The 15176-nt window shown below is 39.8% G+C and overlaps 2 protein-coding genes across 2 annotated transcripts in view; both read right to left on the reverse strand.

The window, feature by feature from the left end:
• ITGA1 (integrin subunit alpha 1) overlaps window positions 1-15176 on the reverse strand; it is a 205327-nt gene that overhangs the window by 177125 nt on the left and 13026 nt on the right.
• Window positions 5796-10245, reverse strand: PELO (pelota mRNA surveillance and ribosome rescue factor). Its single transcript, XM_001365222.4, has 2 exons — window positions 9176-10245; window positions 5796-8761 (listed from the first exon to the last, which is right to left on the reverse strand). Exons 1-2 carry the CDS (start codon window positions 9899-9901, stop codon window positions 8330-8332), a joined length of 1158 nt encoding a protein of 385 aa, XP_001365259.1. The 5' UTR covers window positions 9902-10245; the 3' UTR covers window positions 5796-8329.

Raw genomic sequence — 15176 nt, forward strand, 5'->3', positions numbered from 1 at the left:
AATGGTAATATATACTTTTTTTGCTGCTTTTTTTAAGTACGCTATTATTTAGTTTAAATAATAATATGTAGTGGAGGTAATAAAAGATTTTAAATAATGAATTTTACTAGAAATATAGATTAGGAACCCTCTCTCCTTGAATAGATGCGCACAGGAGATTACATAACAGAAACACCTATTTTAAAACTGAGAAGACAAAAATGTTCAGTTCTGTACTTCAAAAAGATTTAAAATACAATTTATACAAAAAAAGAGTCACTAGCCTGAGGAATTTCTTGTTAAAAACAATTCTTCAGGATGTCTCTTTTAGTTTTGTCACAAGAAAATTCAGTTTTATGCCATATATGCCCCCTTTTTTTCCTCTGATAGCATGACCACTCTAGAGCTGACTTTCATTAATTACATCACACATGGACCACTGCAACAACTTTCTGGAGGGTCTCCCCACTGTCTTCCAGTCAGCTGCCAAAGTGATCTCCCAAAAGGACAGGTCTGACTTGGGCTCTCACCCTGCTCCACTCTCTAATTGGGTATACTTCAGGATCAAACAAAAAATTCTCTAGTATTCACAATCTTTCATGACCTATCTTCCTGCCAGTCTCAACCGTTTCTGGCTTCTTATCCATCCTTTCCTCTGAGATCTAGTGACAAGATCTTTCTTGCACAAATCTCTCTATCTCCCCACATTTTTTCTGGCTGTTCCTCATGCCTAGAAATCTTTCCTTCCTCATCTCTGCCTTCTGGCTTCCCTGGCTTCCTTCAAAGCTCACCTAAAATTCCATATTCTATTAGTCACCTTTTCTGATACCCCTTAATCCTCCTAGTGTTTCTTTCTGTTGAGCAACTCCTATTGAACCCTTTTATATATTGTTTGGATATAGTTGTCTCACCATCAGACTGTGAGCTCCTTGAGAGAGGCAAGGATTGTCATTTATCTTTCTCTGTATCCCAAGAACTGTGCCAGGCCACAGAATCGATGCTTAATAATTGTTGACGCGCTGATTGTGTCACAGAATTTAATTGGTGTTACCTAGAACCAAAAGGCTGAAATGTATACTTTTAAAAAGAATTTTGTATTGCTTAAGAGATTTTACTAACCCATTGCTACTAAAAAAAGGATCATGTGAGTTAGAGAAGGTCCAAAAAATATCACACTGAATATAATTAATTTACATTATAGATTCTCTGGAATGGTCTTTAGCAGAGAAACCCACCTCTTAAGATAAAAAAAATTCATTAAAATTAAATTGTGGATTAATTACTTTTTAAAACAGGAAGCTCTTTAACTTCCTTTACTTAACTGTGGCCTAACAAGATCTAACACAGGAAACAAACAACTATTCTAGTAGCAGTAAATACTTTCAAGAACAGCTGCATTCACAATCTTTACACCCATTAGCTTTTCTAGAAGGTCCTACAACTCTGTGAAATACAAAATAATTCTTTGAGATTTTTTTAAAAATTAGATCTGCAGTGTATTCATTTTCCTTTATGAACGATGTTCAAAATAAAAGTTTACTCAAAACAATAATTCACATCAAATGCAAAATAATCTCAGTCACCAAAGTAGAAAAAGAATCCGTTCTATTTCTGGAGATCCATGGTCTGGGCGCTGTTCTGCTATTCCCTGCCTGGAGCATTATGGACAAATGGCACATGCTCCCTGGTCATATGGTAAAATGAGGGTGTTGGAAGGGATAGAGGCAATCACAAAAGACCAGAGGATACATGGAATTGAAAGGCTTTTGCATTAAGAAATACATTATAAGAGTAGTCACTGGATAGGGAATCAGGCCTGGAGATGGGAGGTCTTGGATTCAAATGTGATCTCAGACACTTTCTATACGGACAAGTCACTTAACCTCAACTGCCTAACAATTGCTGCTCTTTTGCCTTGGAAAACAGATACTTAATATTGACTCTAAGATGGAAGGTAAGGGCTAAAAAAAAAGTATTTAATGCCATTTATTAATTTTATTAATAAATTTTATTAATTTTATTAATACATTTTATTAATTTATTTTTATTATAATTCTATTTATTATTATAATAGTTATAATTATATTATATTTATTATAATTAACTTTATTAATTTCTACCCAATAGAATGAATGATGATGGCTATTTATCTAAAGCATCCCGATAAAAACATAGAATGACAGAATCTCTGGTCTCATTGGCATTTGGTAGCCCCTGGGGGAATGCCAGTCAGTCAACAAGTGCTTTCTGACATTTATTTTGTGCCAGGCAGGCACTCTGCTAAGGAATGGGACTACAAAGGGAAGCCAGAAGACCTTGGACCCTGACCTCAGGGAGCCCACAGGCACAGACGTGCTTGTAGAGGTTGGAGGACATCTCAGGGGAGAGACAGAGGGCATTAGGAAAGGTCTAGTGAAGAAGGCAGGATTTGAGATGCCTTGGGAAGGGGAAAAAGGCATCCAATGAAGAGGCTCAGAGTCTGGAGATGGAAGGTCTCACAGAGGTAGAGCAGAGAAGGACAGTATCCCCAGAGGGCAGAGTTCAGGGAAGAAAGTAAATAAAAGCAGCAAGGGGCCAGGGGGCTTTAAAAACAATCCAGCGGAGGTAGCGTCCAGACAGCATCAGTGGACAGGGAGCCGGCTCTGGAGGTGGGAGGTCCTGGGTTCACCGTGACCTCAGACACGTCCTAGCCCTCACTGCCCTTCTGCCTTGGAGCCCGTACTTAGTATCCATTCTAAGATGACTTTTGGGGCCATAAAAATAATCTTATATTTTATCTGGGAGATAACAGGAAATCCCTGGAGTTGACTGAATATGATGATGACACGGTCTGCCCTTGGCTTTGGGAAAATCCCTTTGATAAACGAGCAGAGAGAACCTTGAGGCAGGAGGACCAACGGAAACGCGTTTGTAATACTTCTGGTGCGAAGTGATGAGGGATGACATGAAGGCTGATGGAGGGAGCAGACGTATGCGAGAATCATGAAACAGGACTGAATGATGGATGGACGCACGGAGTAAGGAAGGAGGGGAGACGTGCCTTTGCAAGCCTGGCTGACTCCAAGGGCTGTGGTGCCTTTGACAACAACGGGAAGCTGGATGGAGGTGCATAAGTGAGAGAGTACTGAGGGAAAGGACCAGGATAGACCCTTGGAAACAGTATGGTTAATGTGTGTGATCTGGAGGAAGATCTAGCAAGGGAGACTGACAAAGAAGGCAGTCAGAAAAGACAGGCAGTTAGGACAACGTGATCAAGAAGAGGGTCACCTCGTATGATAGGCTACAGGGAGGTCAAGGGTAAGGATTGAGGAAAGAGAGGCTAATTGATTCAGCAATGACAGGAACATGGATAACTTTGGGGGGGGGCAGGTGAATAAAAAGGCCAGAAGACTGCACAGGTTTTAGAAGAGACAGTCAAGACACTTCAGTTAAGACCACTTTCTCAAGGTTAGCCATGAAGTGGTGAGAAGATATAGGATAACAGTTAACAGGCACGGTTAGCTAAGTCAGGGGGTTTTGCTTTTGTTTTTTAATGATGGGAGAGACATGGACATGCTTATAGGAAAAAGGAGCTAAGAGAGGTTGAAACTGAAGATCAGTGAAAGAAAGGGGATAATAGATGGGGGCATCTGTTGGAGAAGAGCATAGAACAGGAAAAAGGGTGCATGTAGAAAGTTCTCCCATGAATAGGTGAAGAGGGGATTCTAGGAGAGGATGGTTTTCCCAGGGTTACCTGGACAGTATATATCAGAAATGGGACTTGAATCGAGGTCCTCCTGGCCTCAAGGGCAGCTCTCACTAAGCTATCTACCTGCTACTGGCAAACACAAAATTCTAATAAAGAACGATGGTTTTAACTCTAACAGTCATACCTCATTCATTTGAACTAGTTAGTCTACTACTTTTTCCCTTGGAACTTGGGGGGGTGTAATTAAAAGATAGTGGCTTTGAATTGATGACCCAACCCCATTTTTCCCCTTAGTCATTCACTTACTCAATAAATCTAATTAATAATAACTTAATTTAGGCAAAACAGTGCTAGTCTTTAAACTTTTTTGTACGTTATTTTGTTTCTGTTTTCTTTGCCAATTTTCTATTTTAGTTTTGTAGATTGTGTGAATCCTTTGTATAAGTAAAAAGTACGAAACCTTTCTTCATGCTAATTCCAAGTCCTTTAATAGATCCTATTTTGAAAAATTTTGTGATCATCTAGCTCTCTCCTGAAAATTCCAAGTGTGCAATTCTTTTTTTTTTTTTAAAAACCCTTACCTTCCGTCTTGGAATCAATACTGTGTGTTGGTTCCAAGGCAGAAGATGGTAAGGGCTAGGCAATGGGGGTCAAGTGACTTGCCCAGGGTCACACAGCTGGGAAGTGTCTGAGGCCAGATTTGAACCCAGGACCTCCCGTCTCTAGGCCTGGCTCTCCATCCACTGAGCCACCCAGCTGCCCTGTAAAGTGTGCAATTCTTAATATAGAAGATATTATACATTTATCTCTACTGGTATCAATTTCTGAAGATGCTGATTTAATTTTAGGTTATTTAGAACCTTGAGAACTTTTCTCAAGCAGTTGTTTAAATCAGAGTTATTAGGTTCAAAGCCAGTCAATATGAAATGAATACGAAGGGAAACTTTTCTCATTTTCATTACAGCTATTAGGGTGATAGCAGAAAGATCCTGGATCTAGAGTCAGGAGAGATCTGGATTTGAATTCTACTACCTGAACTTACTAGTTGTGATTTTGGGGAAAGTCTCCTAACTCCTCTCAAATATCAGTTTCCTCATCTAAAAAGTAGGGATACAAGGTTTTTGTGAGGATTAAGTGAAAGAAAGTATTTATGCTTTATATAGTATATTGTTGTATATGTATGTACATTGTTGTGCAGTGTGCACTGTGATTATACATTTAAAAACACTGGAAAAGAACCTTCAAAAAGCAATTACTAAACCCTTTCAAGTATCTCAATTCTCAGGGACCATATATACCATAAGATATGCATTCCTATAAAGTTTTTTATAAATAAAAATATTTCCAATGGAATAGAAGGGTTGGCATCCTTGCTCAAAATAGGCACATGCAAAGACTGACTCACTTAAGGAAAAACTGACAAAATCCCTTTGATGCTTCCTCATGGCATAGGAAGAGACCCTGAGCTATTAAAGATGGTCAGTAGAATAAGCTCTGGCAGGTGCTACCACGAATGAAATGCTTCACATATGATTTATGGTACTACTGTCTGAGGACCAGTCTAAGGCTCATCATATTTGGCATCTAATGGCTAAAAGTGACAAACTCTTTAACCAGTTACCCATCAGAGGAAGATGGTTTTCAGTACTATATAGCACTTTTCAGCAGTGGGGAGGACAGAGGCAGAAATAGAATCAAAGGGACTAATCATAGCTTCCAGATTGTCTTTATAATTTAGCTGTCTAAATGAGTGATTTTTGCTGATTATTGTACTAAAAAATTGATATACTACTGGAGGAAGCGAACTACATGCATAGTGATATTCTTGATTTAGACATGGAGACGCGGAGAGATTATAGGGAATTTGGGGAAATACTAAGGACTTCTGGGGAATGAAGTCAAAGTTTCAAAATCTCCATTTATACACCAGGAAAAAAAATTCTATTGGACAAGATTTCTGTCTGAATGATTAAAAAATAGCGCCAAGGTATCTCAACAGAAGGAACAATCATAATTGATGATATCAAAGGACAGATGAAGGATAATTTTGTGGAAAAAGATGCTTAAAGATTAGTTAGTTTTGAAAGGAGGAAAAATTACTCCAACATCATTTTCAAAAAACCTAGGGTTGAACATTAAAAGCTTACAATATTTTTATTTCAAAAACTTTTCTAAACTTGTTTTTTTTTTCTTCAAATTGGGGATACTGAAGTAAAGCACCATTGCATTGCATAAATTCAAGACAAACCAAACTAGACTTCAAATTGTTCCAAATCAAAAAAGATAAATATTTGCACACCAATCTATTTCTGAAAGGTATAAGCCATGGCACAAAAAACAAACAAACAATTTGTTATTTTTTTTAAAAGCAACAAGAAGTCATTTAAGACCAAAGAAGCCTCCAAAGGAATTTTCTACTAACCTACTGTCATAAAGCCTCTTGGGACCTTCTCTTTTTCAGAATCCTGCACATTAAACAGATGTTCTTCACATAAAATATTTAATAGTTTTCTTTGCTCAGATGTAAAAGAAAATTAAACCACCCCCAATTCTCCCATTTTTAAAGGGATATTTGGAAATAAGAGATCTTAAAACAATTTTATATCTAGTATAGTACAAGTTACTAAATATTAGAGAGCCTTTCACATGTGTATTTGATTACTATGGGACGAAAAGAATTAAAATCTTAGCACAAGGAAAGAGAACATATCAATTTAAATGCCTTTTGGGGGTGGTGTGTGGAATAGAGTCTGTGAATTCACTGATGCAGAGAACTCTTAGTGAGGTACAGTCCCTGTATAGTTAAAAGCAGAGCCATAGATACTCGGCAATCTAGTTTGAAAGAATTGCCTGCAAGATGAAATAAAAGGCTCAGGTTAACACATCAGAAACTATACTTGAACCCAGGTCTTCCTGACTTCCAGGTAGACCTTTATAATTATCATGATATCAATTATCTTTAAATTATGGATATGTTTAAAGACCTAATTTTGTAGGAAGCATGGCTTACATGTGAGCACATTGTATGTTGCCTATTTGATAACAGAAAATACTTTGGTTTAAAAAAAAAAGCAAACTTCAAACTAGGGGACATACCTGTCTGGAAAGTGTGAAACAGTGGTCAAAATTATTAAAACTTTAACATGAAAAATTCGTTTTTTTCATTGTAAACAGAGCTCTAATCAAGGTGAACAAAAGTGTGATTAATATCTTATGCACAATATCAAATTGTGCACTTTATCACCTCTATGTGTTAATGAACTGCCATATTAGGTTGATGGAATAGGCTAATAAGTTTTTCATGCTACATTTTGAAATGTACTTTCAAGTGATTGCTACATTTGAAAATGAAGTGTTCTAAAGATTAACTGAAAGTCCCATCCTATCTTAAAGTTGTTTTTTGAAGTACAACATGAGCTTATTGAAAGTATGTGTGTATGGGGTAGTATTAAAAATTTGGGGACGGGGAGGCTTAATACTAGGTGAAATGGGTTGGTTAAAATTGATTTTCAGCAGGTTTCACTATATAGGTCAGCAGTCAGAACAGGAAATAAATCATATCATTTTGGAATGAGTTAATGAATGTCTAAAACTCTCTATTTGGTACCCACAGACCATGAGCAAAATCTAACCTACCACTTCAAAGAACAGACCATTTCACTGACACTGTGGTAAATTACCTAGCATTCTTTTTTCAATTCTAAAACAATTAAATGTCTTGCTTACTTAATCTGCTGCATATAGGCTCTATTCAATTATGACACAATTGCCTAACTAAACCATTTTTTGAATGTAGAAAATGCTGCTTTAAAATTCCCAATATAGGCAACTTGAAATTCAAATATAACTATGAATAAATTCATCAAATCAAAATGCTATAAGCAGAAAGACCACTCTACATGAAATCAATGTTGGATTCTATTATAAGCTTTGCTAATAATTAGCTACTTGACCTCAAAGTCACTTTAACCTCTCTGGATTTCAATTTATCATTGGTAAAATAAGAGTATTATCTTTACAAATGTTCCCTTGCTCTAAAACTCTATGAATAGTAGCCTGAGCGGTGCATAGTATAGCATAAGACTAACTTTTTAAGGCATTTACAATGGCTTATTAGCGTTTTAGAAATGATCTTGTTCACTTCCTATAAAGTTTTTTTAGATGTTTTTTGCTGACATGTTAAGTAGAATTTTCTATCTCATCTTCCAAAAAAAACCAACCCTTTTAGTTAACTATTTGAGGACAAATAAAATTACTTCAAAGCACCCTGAAAAATACAAAATAGAAACAAAAACAATGGCTTATAGAACAGACTGAATAGAGATGTAAAAGAAACACACAGCTTTTCCTTTTCCTAAGTATCTAACTGCTTATTTTTCTGCCTATTAATATGTATCTCTGAACCACTTTTCCCCCTAAAATTACCAATATGAATAAGGATAAAATTAGACATTAATTTTCTCTTAATTTATTTTCTAGATGTTTGGGACTTCCAACAGAAAAAGGCTAGCCTGACCAAAAAAAAAAACAACCAAAAAACCCTCAATACAACAGAACCTCCCTAGCAGCTTTCATACTGGATCTGAGAACATCTGTTTTATAGATTAGTTTATGCAGGTTAAGGAATATGACAGAAAAGGGTCTCTTTACAAGTGCCAATCATTAATCCTCTTCAGAACTTGAACCAGATTCCTGGTCAGAGAGATCAGGGACAGGGAATCGAAGAATGGCAGCAACTCCAGTCAACTGGCTAAGTTGCTCACCAGATACATGAAGACTAGAAAATATCCGAACTGTGCCTGCGTTTTCTTTGACACTGTCCACCAACTTCACATATCTGCTGCGGGTGGCTACATCTTGGTGTCTGAAGAGCTCATCACTGATGAGCAAGGTGTCAATTGCCAAGGCCTCATTGGCCTTCTCCACTTGCTTGAGTCCGTAGAAAGCTCTGTCAGGTTCGTGTTGCAACATCTTGTAGAAATCATCCAAGGCTTTTACTTCGCCAGCAGCCTTGGTGTCTGAGAGGCGGCTGGCCACAGTGGGATCACAAAGGGCCTCTTTCAATGAGTATTTGTGCCCAGAAGAGGCATGTACCTAAAATCACAATTACATAAGTTAGATGAAATCTTTTAGAGCAGAGTCTATCTTTAAAAAAGTTAACTCGTGTATATTCAAGTATCCTAGTATCAAAGCATGCAAAGCATTAACTTTGCTTTACTTATATACAAATATTGCACAAGTTGATTAAAAATTTGCCAGATTTTTAACTCTTAGAATCAAACTGCTTCTTTTTAAGACTCTCTAAACTTTTTTTTTTCTTAAAGGAAATGACCACCTTGAATAAGAATAAAAGGAGACATTAATTCTTTCTTAATGCCAGTTTACGTGGTTTAGGAATAACTGGATATAACTGCATAGTCGCTTCCCCGGCCCTTTAAATGTCCTTATGACGGCTTATGCCAACCCCTCAGTTCCATTCTGGGGCACCCTTTGGCTGGACTACTGTACCTGAAGGAATTTCGATCGGTTTTCCAACAGCAATTTGTTGTCTGTCTTCACGGCCTGCTGAAACATGTAGTCGCAGAACTGCTCCCTCACAAAACCTGGGCTTGCCACCAGAACGCACTTGACCACGTCAAAGTGGATGTGGCGCTGGATGGCCTGGACCACCTGCTCGTAGAAGCGCTCCAAGGCACGGTCGTGCTGGGAACAATTGCCCCGGCGTTTGCGTGGGATGTTCACCTCCACTTTGGCGCGAGTCAGGGTCATACTGGGCGTGACGAGGCAGATGTGGGCGAGACCCTCCTGCATGACCACCGCGGCCACGTCGGCGCTCCAGGCCGGGTCGCAGGCCTGCTCAATGCGCTCCAGGACCACGCTGTCCCACTGCTTCTTGGCCAGGGTGAACTGGCGGTTGGGCTCCAGCTCGATGGTGTGGTAGGCACCCATCTTGACGTACTCGTTCTCCTGGATGTTGGTGCCCTTAACCCGCAGCTGGCAGGCCTGCGAGTCGAAGTCGATGGTCTCCACGCAGAGGGTGAGCGTGGTGCGCACGCGGTTGCTGCCCACGCTGCCCGTGGACGACTCGGTCTGCACTTTGCGGATGGTGGAGGCGCGCAGGCTGTCGCCCACCTGCAACAGGTTGTACGTGTGCCACATGTCCTCGGGCTCTTCGGGCACCAGCGTCACCTGGCCCGCGTTGTCCTTCTCGATGTCTTTCCTCACGAGCTTCATGGTGGCGGCGGAGGTGGCCGAGAAGGGGGGCAGGAGCCAGGCGCCTCCCCCTCCGGCCTGGCTCTGGCCGCGGCGGCCGCCGCCGCTCACGCCCCGCTGGGCGGGTACTCGCCTCGCGGAGGAAGGGAGGGAAAGAGCCACCCGGAGGATCTTCTTCCTCCAGCGCGCGGCTCAAAGGACCGCGCCGCCCTGGGTGGGAGGGAGCCGCTGTCAAGACCCAGAGCCTTTTAGTCTCGTGGACCCCCCTCTCAGGCCCGGCCGGCAGCGCGGACTCAACGGCGGCGGGCTGGTGCGCCTGCGCAACCGACGCCGCTTTCTCCCCCCGCCCCAGCCACGTTTTCACTAGCGTACGTAAACTACAAGAGCTAGACTGCGCATGCGGACTGCGCAGGCTCACCGAACACTAAACTTTAACTCGCTGGAGTTGGCTTTATCCGAGAGAAGCTGGCCTGAGGTGTGCTAGGGTTATACCAGAGGGAACTAGCTGTGCCTCAGGCGAAGTGCAGGCGGAAGGAGCACTACAGCGGTTCTGAAGCCTCTCCCTACCGCCAGCCTTGCTTCTTCCGTACCTGCAACAGCAGCAACGCTTGTGGGTTCATTGCCTTAGAACTGGAAGGGATTCATCCATTCATTAAACATTCAGCAAACATTTATTAAACGCCTACTGTATACCAGGATCTAGAGATAACACATAAAACAGAAACAGTCTTTGGACACAGAGAGCTTATTAGATCTAAAGCAGAGAGCGGTTTGTGAACACGCTTTAAATTTTTTGTATACTTATACTTCTGTGTAGGGCAGTGGACAGAGCTCTGCGCCTAGAGTCAGGGAAACGCCAGAGTTCAAATCCAGCCTTAGGTCCTTAGTAGTGCGATTCGAGGTAAGTCGCTTAACCTTTTCTTCAGTTTCCTCATCCATAAGATGGGGGAAAATCTATATTTATCTATTAAAATACAAATTATATCTACATATGCAAATACGTATACATGTATATATGTAAAAGCCCGTACATCCAGGATTATTGTCAGGATCAAAGAGGATAATAATTGTAAAGTGCTTAGCAAGGTGGCTGGTACATATTGGGTGCTTAATAAATATTTTGTTATAGTTCAGTTGTCAGTCATCTCTGACTCTGTGACCCATTTTAGGATTTTCTTGGCAAAGTTACTGGAATGAGGTGTCATTTTTTTTCTCCAGCTCGGTTTACAATTGAGGAAACTGAGGCAAACAGGATGAAGTGACTTGCCCAGGGTCACACAGTGAGGGAGTAATTGAGGACAGTTTTGAACTCATTTTCTTGTCTTAAAGCCTGGTGTGTTTTTTTTTTTTCGGCACTGTGATATCTTACTAATCAATAAATGTTTATTGAGTATTGATTTCCTTTGTAATCCTCCAAATGCTATTTTATGCATTTAAAAACATTATTATTCTGAGAAGGATCCATAAGTTTCACCAGACTGCCAAAGTGGTACATGCAGAGGCTTGCTAAAGGCAGCTAGAACACTGTTTAATTTTCAGTGTGAGCCTTTACATCTCAAGAAATTGGCAACTATAGATCAGGGCTTGATTGATTTATTGTCTAGACTGAAGAAGATGATGGAATGTTGAAGTGTTAGTGTTATATTAACTGATGTTAAAATGTTAATAATGCAGGTTAAACTTTAAAGTGTGAGTTGTATTTTTCCAGAGAGTTGGGTGGTAAACATTTACCAGCACACTTCATGACACAAAAAAGGAAAAGAATCTCTAGTCTAAAGAATTAATGATTTTAGCAATTAACTGTGGAGTTTCCCTTCTTCTCCCTACTTTTCTCCTTTTTAGAATTAGAATCTAGAATTAGACCCAAAGGGGATAAATCTGAGGTCAGGAAGGTAGTAAATGGTAGAGGTGAGATTCAAATTGAGACCCTTTACACATTCAGAACTCTTACCATAGAAGGACCTAGCACAAAAGTCATTGTCATCAGGAGGGTGAGCAACATTAGCCCTGACAGATCAATGACCCATCATGGGTCTCTGCTCCTATGTAAAGACTCAGTACTTGCCATTTTGAGCTGCGTATAAATGGTGGAGTTTATGTGTCATAGATTTCCAAGACAACAGCATTACAGCTTTGAATTTTAATTTTGTCTTCTGATCTTTCTAACTGTCCTCGCATGACCTAGTTTTAGCTAATAGTTAAAAATCACTGATTCCAGAGCCAGAAAGCATTTGTGGAATTTACCATTTAGAGAGTCTTGCAGTTACTTGACCCAGTATCCTGGGAATTACAGACTCCAAAATTAGCAATCTTCACTTTCTGCAGATCAGTTGCCTGTGTAAAAGGCTGCATTTGGAGACTGTTCTCTTCATAATAGCATAAGGCTAATTGTTACTCGCCAAAATCAAGCAAAAAAAAAAAGCATTTGGATAAATCAGCAAAAAGTTTTCATCCAAGAGAGCTTCTGGCCCTGAATTATCCAGATCAACTACTTTATACTATCTGGCTTCATTAGAAAATTATTTATTGTATAGCAGTCTCTAAGTTGAGTTAGTTAGTAATAATGACTTTGGCCATCCAAAGTCTCTTGTCAGAATATTACATCTTCTCCCATTCAAAAGTCAATCTAAATGCCAAGCATTCATCCAAGTCAAGGGTTCTTAACCTGGAGTCTCTAAACTTGTTTTTCAAAACAATACTTTGATAATTATATTTCAGTTTGTAACCCTAGTGTATTGGATCATCCCCAATCTAACATGGAGGTGTCCTTGGGGGTCTTTTGAGCATGTCCAATTTGCCTACCTTGGAGCCCACTTGTTCCCCTACCACATGAGTGAGGCTAGTCTCTTTTGACTGGCTTCCTATATTTCTAAAACTGGTGAGATTGAGCAGGGCAATGATCTCTTTCTTTTGGGAAAGCTCTATCTTTTCAGTAACTCTTATCTTCTGCATCTAAACAGTTCACCTACAATTGGGATGCCCTGAACTGATCAGAGGGGGAGGACTTTCCTTTTCCCACTCCTCTTTTACCCTGAGACATGGACCTTGTGGTGATTGTTTCTGTTCTATGTTGTTTTTTCTTCTCAGCTTTAGATGATCTCCTAAAACCTGGGAGTTTGAAACATGGCAAACTTGGAGCCTAGAATGTAGGCAGGATAGTGCAGCCAGCCAGCCTGGCATGGCAGCTGTGAGAACCCAGGGTGCCTAGGCACTTTATCCCCAGGGGGATTTTGGATTTGGGCTGGAATTATGCTCTATACACACAAAGCTAAACTATGAATCTCATCTCTTTCCCCTCTTTAGAGAACAAAGTGGTATAAAGGGGAGAATTTTGTCTCCCTTGTGATGGGGGAGTAAGTTTGTGTGTTTGTGATCATACAATATACAATCATGCTCATAGAAGCAGAGATTTCTGTGTAAATGCTCATATGACTGTTACTGGTTATTGGGTCCTGGGGTGCAGGGAACCTTGTCCCTTATACTTGGGGGAATACCATCAGTAGGAACTGGAGTTCAATGGCAGAGAACCTAGAGACCCCCCCCCCCCAATCCCCTTCAGGATACCAGAGAAGCCAGAAAAAGTGGTGAAATAATAAAATCTGACCCATCTGGCCAGGTGGTAGGGGTCAAGTCTGCCTGTGTTACAAGTATTATTGCTTTCCTTTTTAATCCTATGTAATTTATTGACTGCATTTAAAAACATTATTCTGACAAGAGGTTCAAAAGTTTTACTAGATTGTCAAAGGGGTCCATGACAAAAAAAAGTTAAGAAACCTGATTTAGATGTTGGTCTCAATATCTAATTAAAATAGTTCCCTCAAAGATGTGAAAAAATCTTTTTCTAGGTATAATTTAATTTCCTTTCCCCATTTACTCCAAAAAATTTTAAATGGTGAGTATTGTAACTCAAGTCTCAAGCCTGGAACATTCACATAAGACTCTCTTCATTGGTAGAGAAAATGAGCTGAACCAGTTATAGAATGTCTAAGTATGTTCCAAGATCTCTTTGAGACAATTCTATTACATGACTCTTCCCCAATAAACTCCCTAGGTTCTTCCACTTGAGGAGATGCGGTCAACAGTATTCTGTATATGTCAATCGCCATAACAATGTGGTAAACACATTTTTGAGTAAAGGAGCCTTTAAAATATTCCTCATCTACTCTTTCCCAACCCCTCTCCTAGCCAACTCTTTTTCCCTGCCTTGATCACAAGGTAATACAATATGAAATGCAGTCACACATCGTCTTCCATACCCTCTCATGTGTGCAAAGACTGAATTCCACAAATCTCACCATTACAGTGAGTTAATGATTAGGGATAGAGTCATGTTGGTTCAGCAAACCTTCAAACTGGATTCCTGGTAGGCAACTCAAACCTGAATGTATGAACTGACAGTCCTCCCAATTTCATTGTTTCCAGTTGATTGTGCTATTAGCTTTCTAACTGGTTCATCATCTCTCACAACTACATATTCAATCTGTTCTTACATCTTGTTGCTTTTTTCATTTTCACATCTTTCATGTAAGTCCCCCTCTATTCACCCAGTAACCCAAGCCCTCATCACCTCTTGCCTAGACTGTTACAGTATCCTCCTAATCTGTCCTCTTGCTTTGAACAGTAGCCAAAGTGATTGTCTTACAAAGGATTGAATACATAATTTCCTTTCTCAATAAAATCCTATGATTCCTTATCATCTCTGGATCAACTATAAACTCTACTACTTGACATTTAAAGCTCTTCTTGTCATAACAATATTTTTCTCTTCATTGCCAATTCTATTGTGATACTCCCAACCTGGTCTCATCCTACTTTTCCAGCCTGAGACATCACTACCCTTCATACACTCCATTTTTCAGCCTTTTCAGCCTTTTTTCCCTTCTTAGCCTTTTTTCAAGCATGACATTTTAGCTTCTTTCTCTGTGATTTTTTGTGTTTTCTCCCATTTCTAGAATGTGCTCCCTTCTCACTCCCAAATCTTAGAATCTGAGGTTTCCTTCATCTTTCACCTCAAACACCATCTTCTATGAGACTTTTCCTGACTCTCCCACTCACCCATTAGCCCCATCCCCTACCAAAATTACTTGGTATTTATTTTGCATATACCTCATATGCACTTATGTGTCACATAACACAACTTTGTATATACCTACGTTTGCACATCTATAATCTACCCAGCATTTTATCATAGTGAAAGTATACAGTTGGTACTTCAGAAATGATTTTGGATTATTTTACTGATAAATATATACGGTTGCACTATATAGTAGGGGATTAAGGTGGGCATCCTATCTCT

This window comes from Monodelphis domestica, chromosome 3 (assembly GCF_027887165.1).
Source record: "Monodelphis domestica isolate mMonDom1 chromosome 3, mMonDom1.pri, whole genome shotgun sequence".
NCBI classification, from domain to species: domain Eukaryota; kingdom Metazoa; phylum Chordata; class Mammalia; order Didelphimorphia; family Didelphidae; genus Monodelphis; species Monodelphis domestica.

Excerpts from the sequence above, each read along its gene's own strand:
- PELO (XM_001365222.4), bottom strand. The coding sequence starts at position 9,901 with ATGAAGCTCGTGAGGAAAGACATCGAGAAGGACAACGCGGGCCAGGTG. Across the intron at positions 8,762-9,175 it reads ACCGATCGAAATTCCTTCAG|GTACATGCCTCTTCTGGGCA; the intron begins GTACAGTAGTCC and ends TTGTGATTTTAG.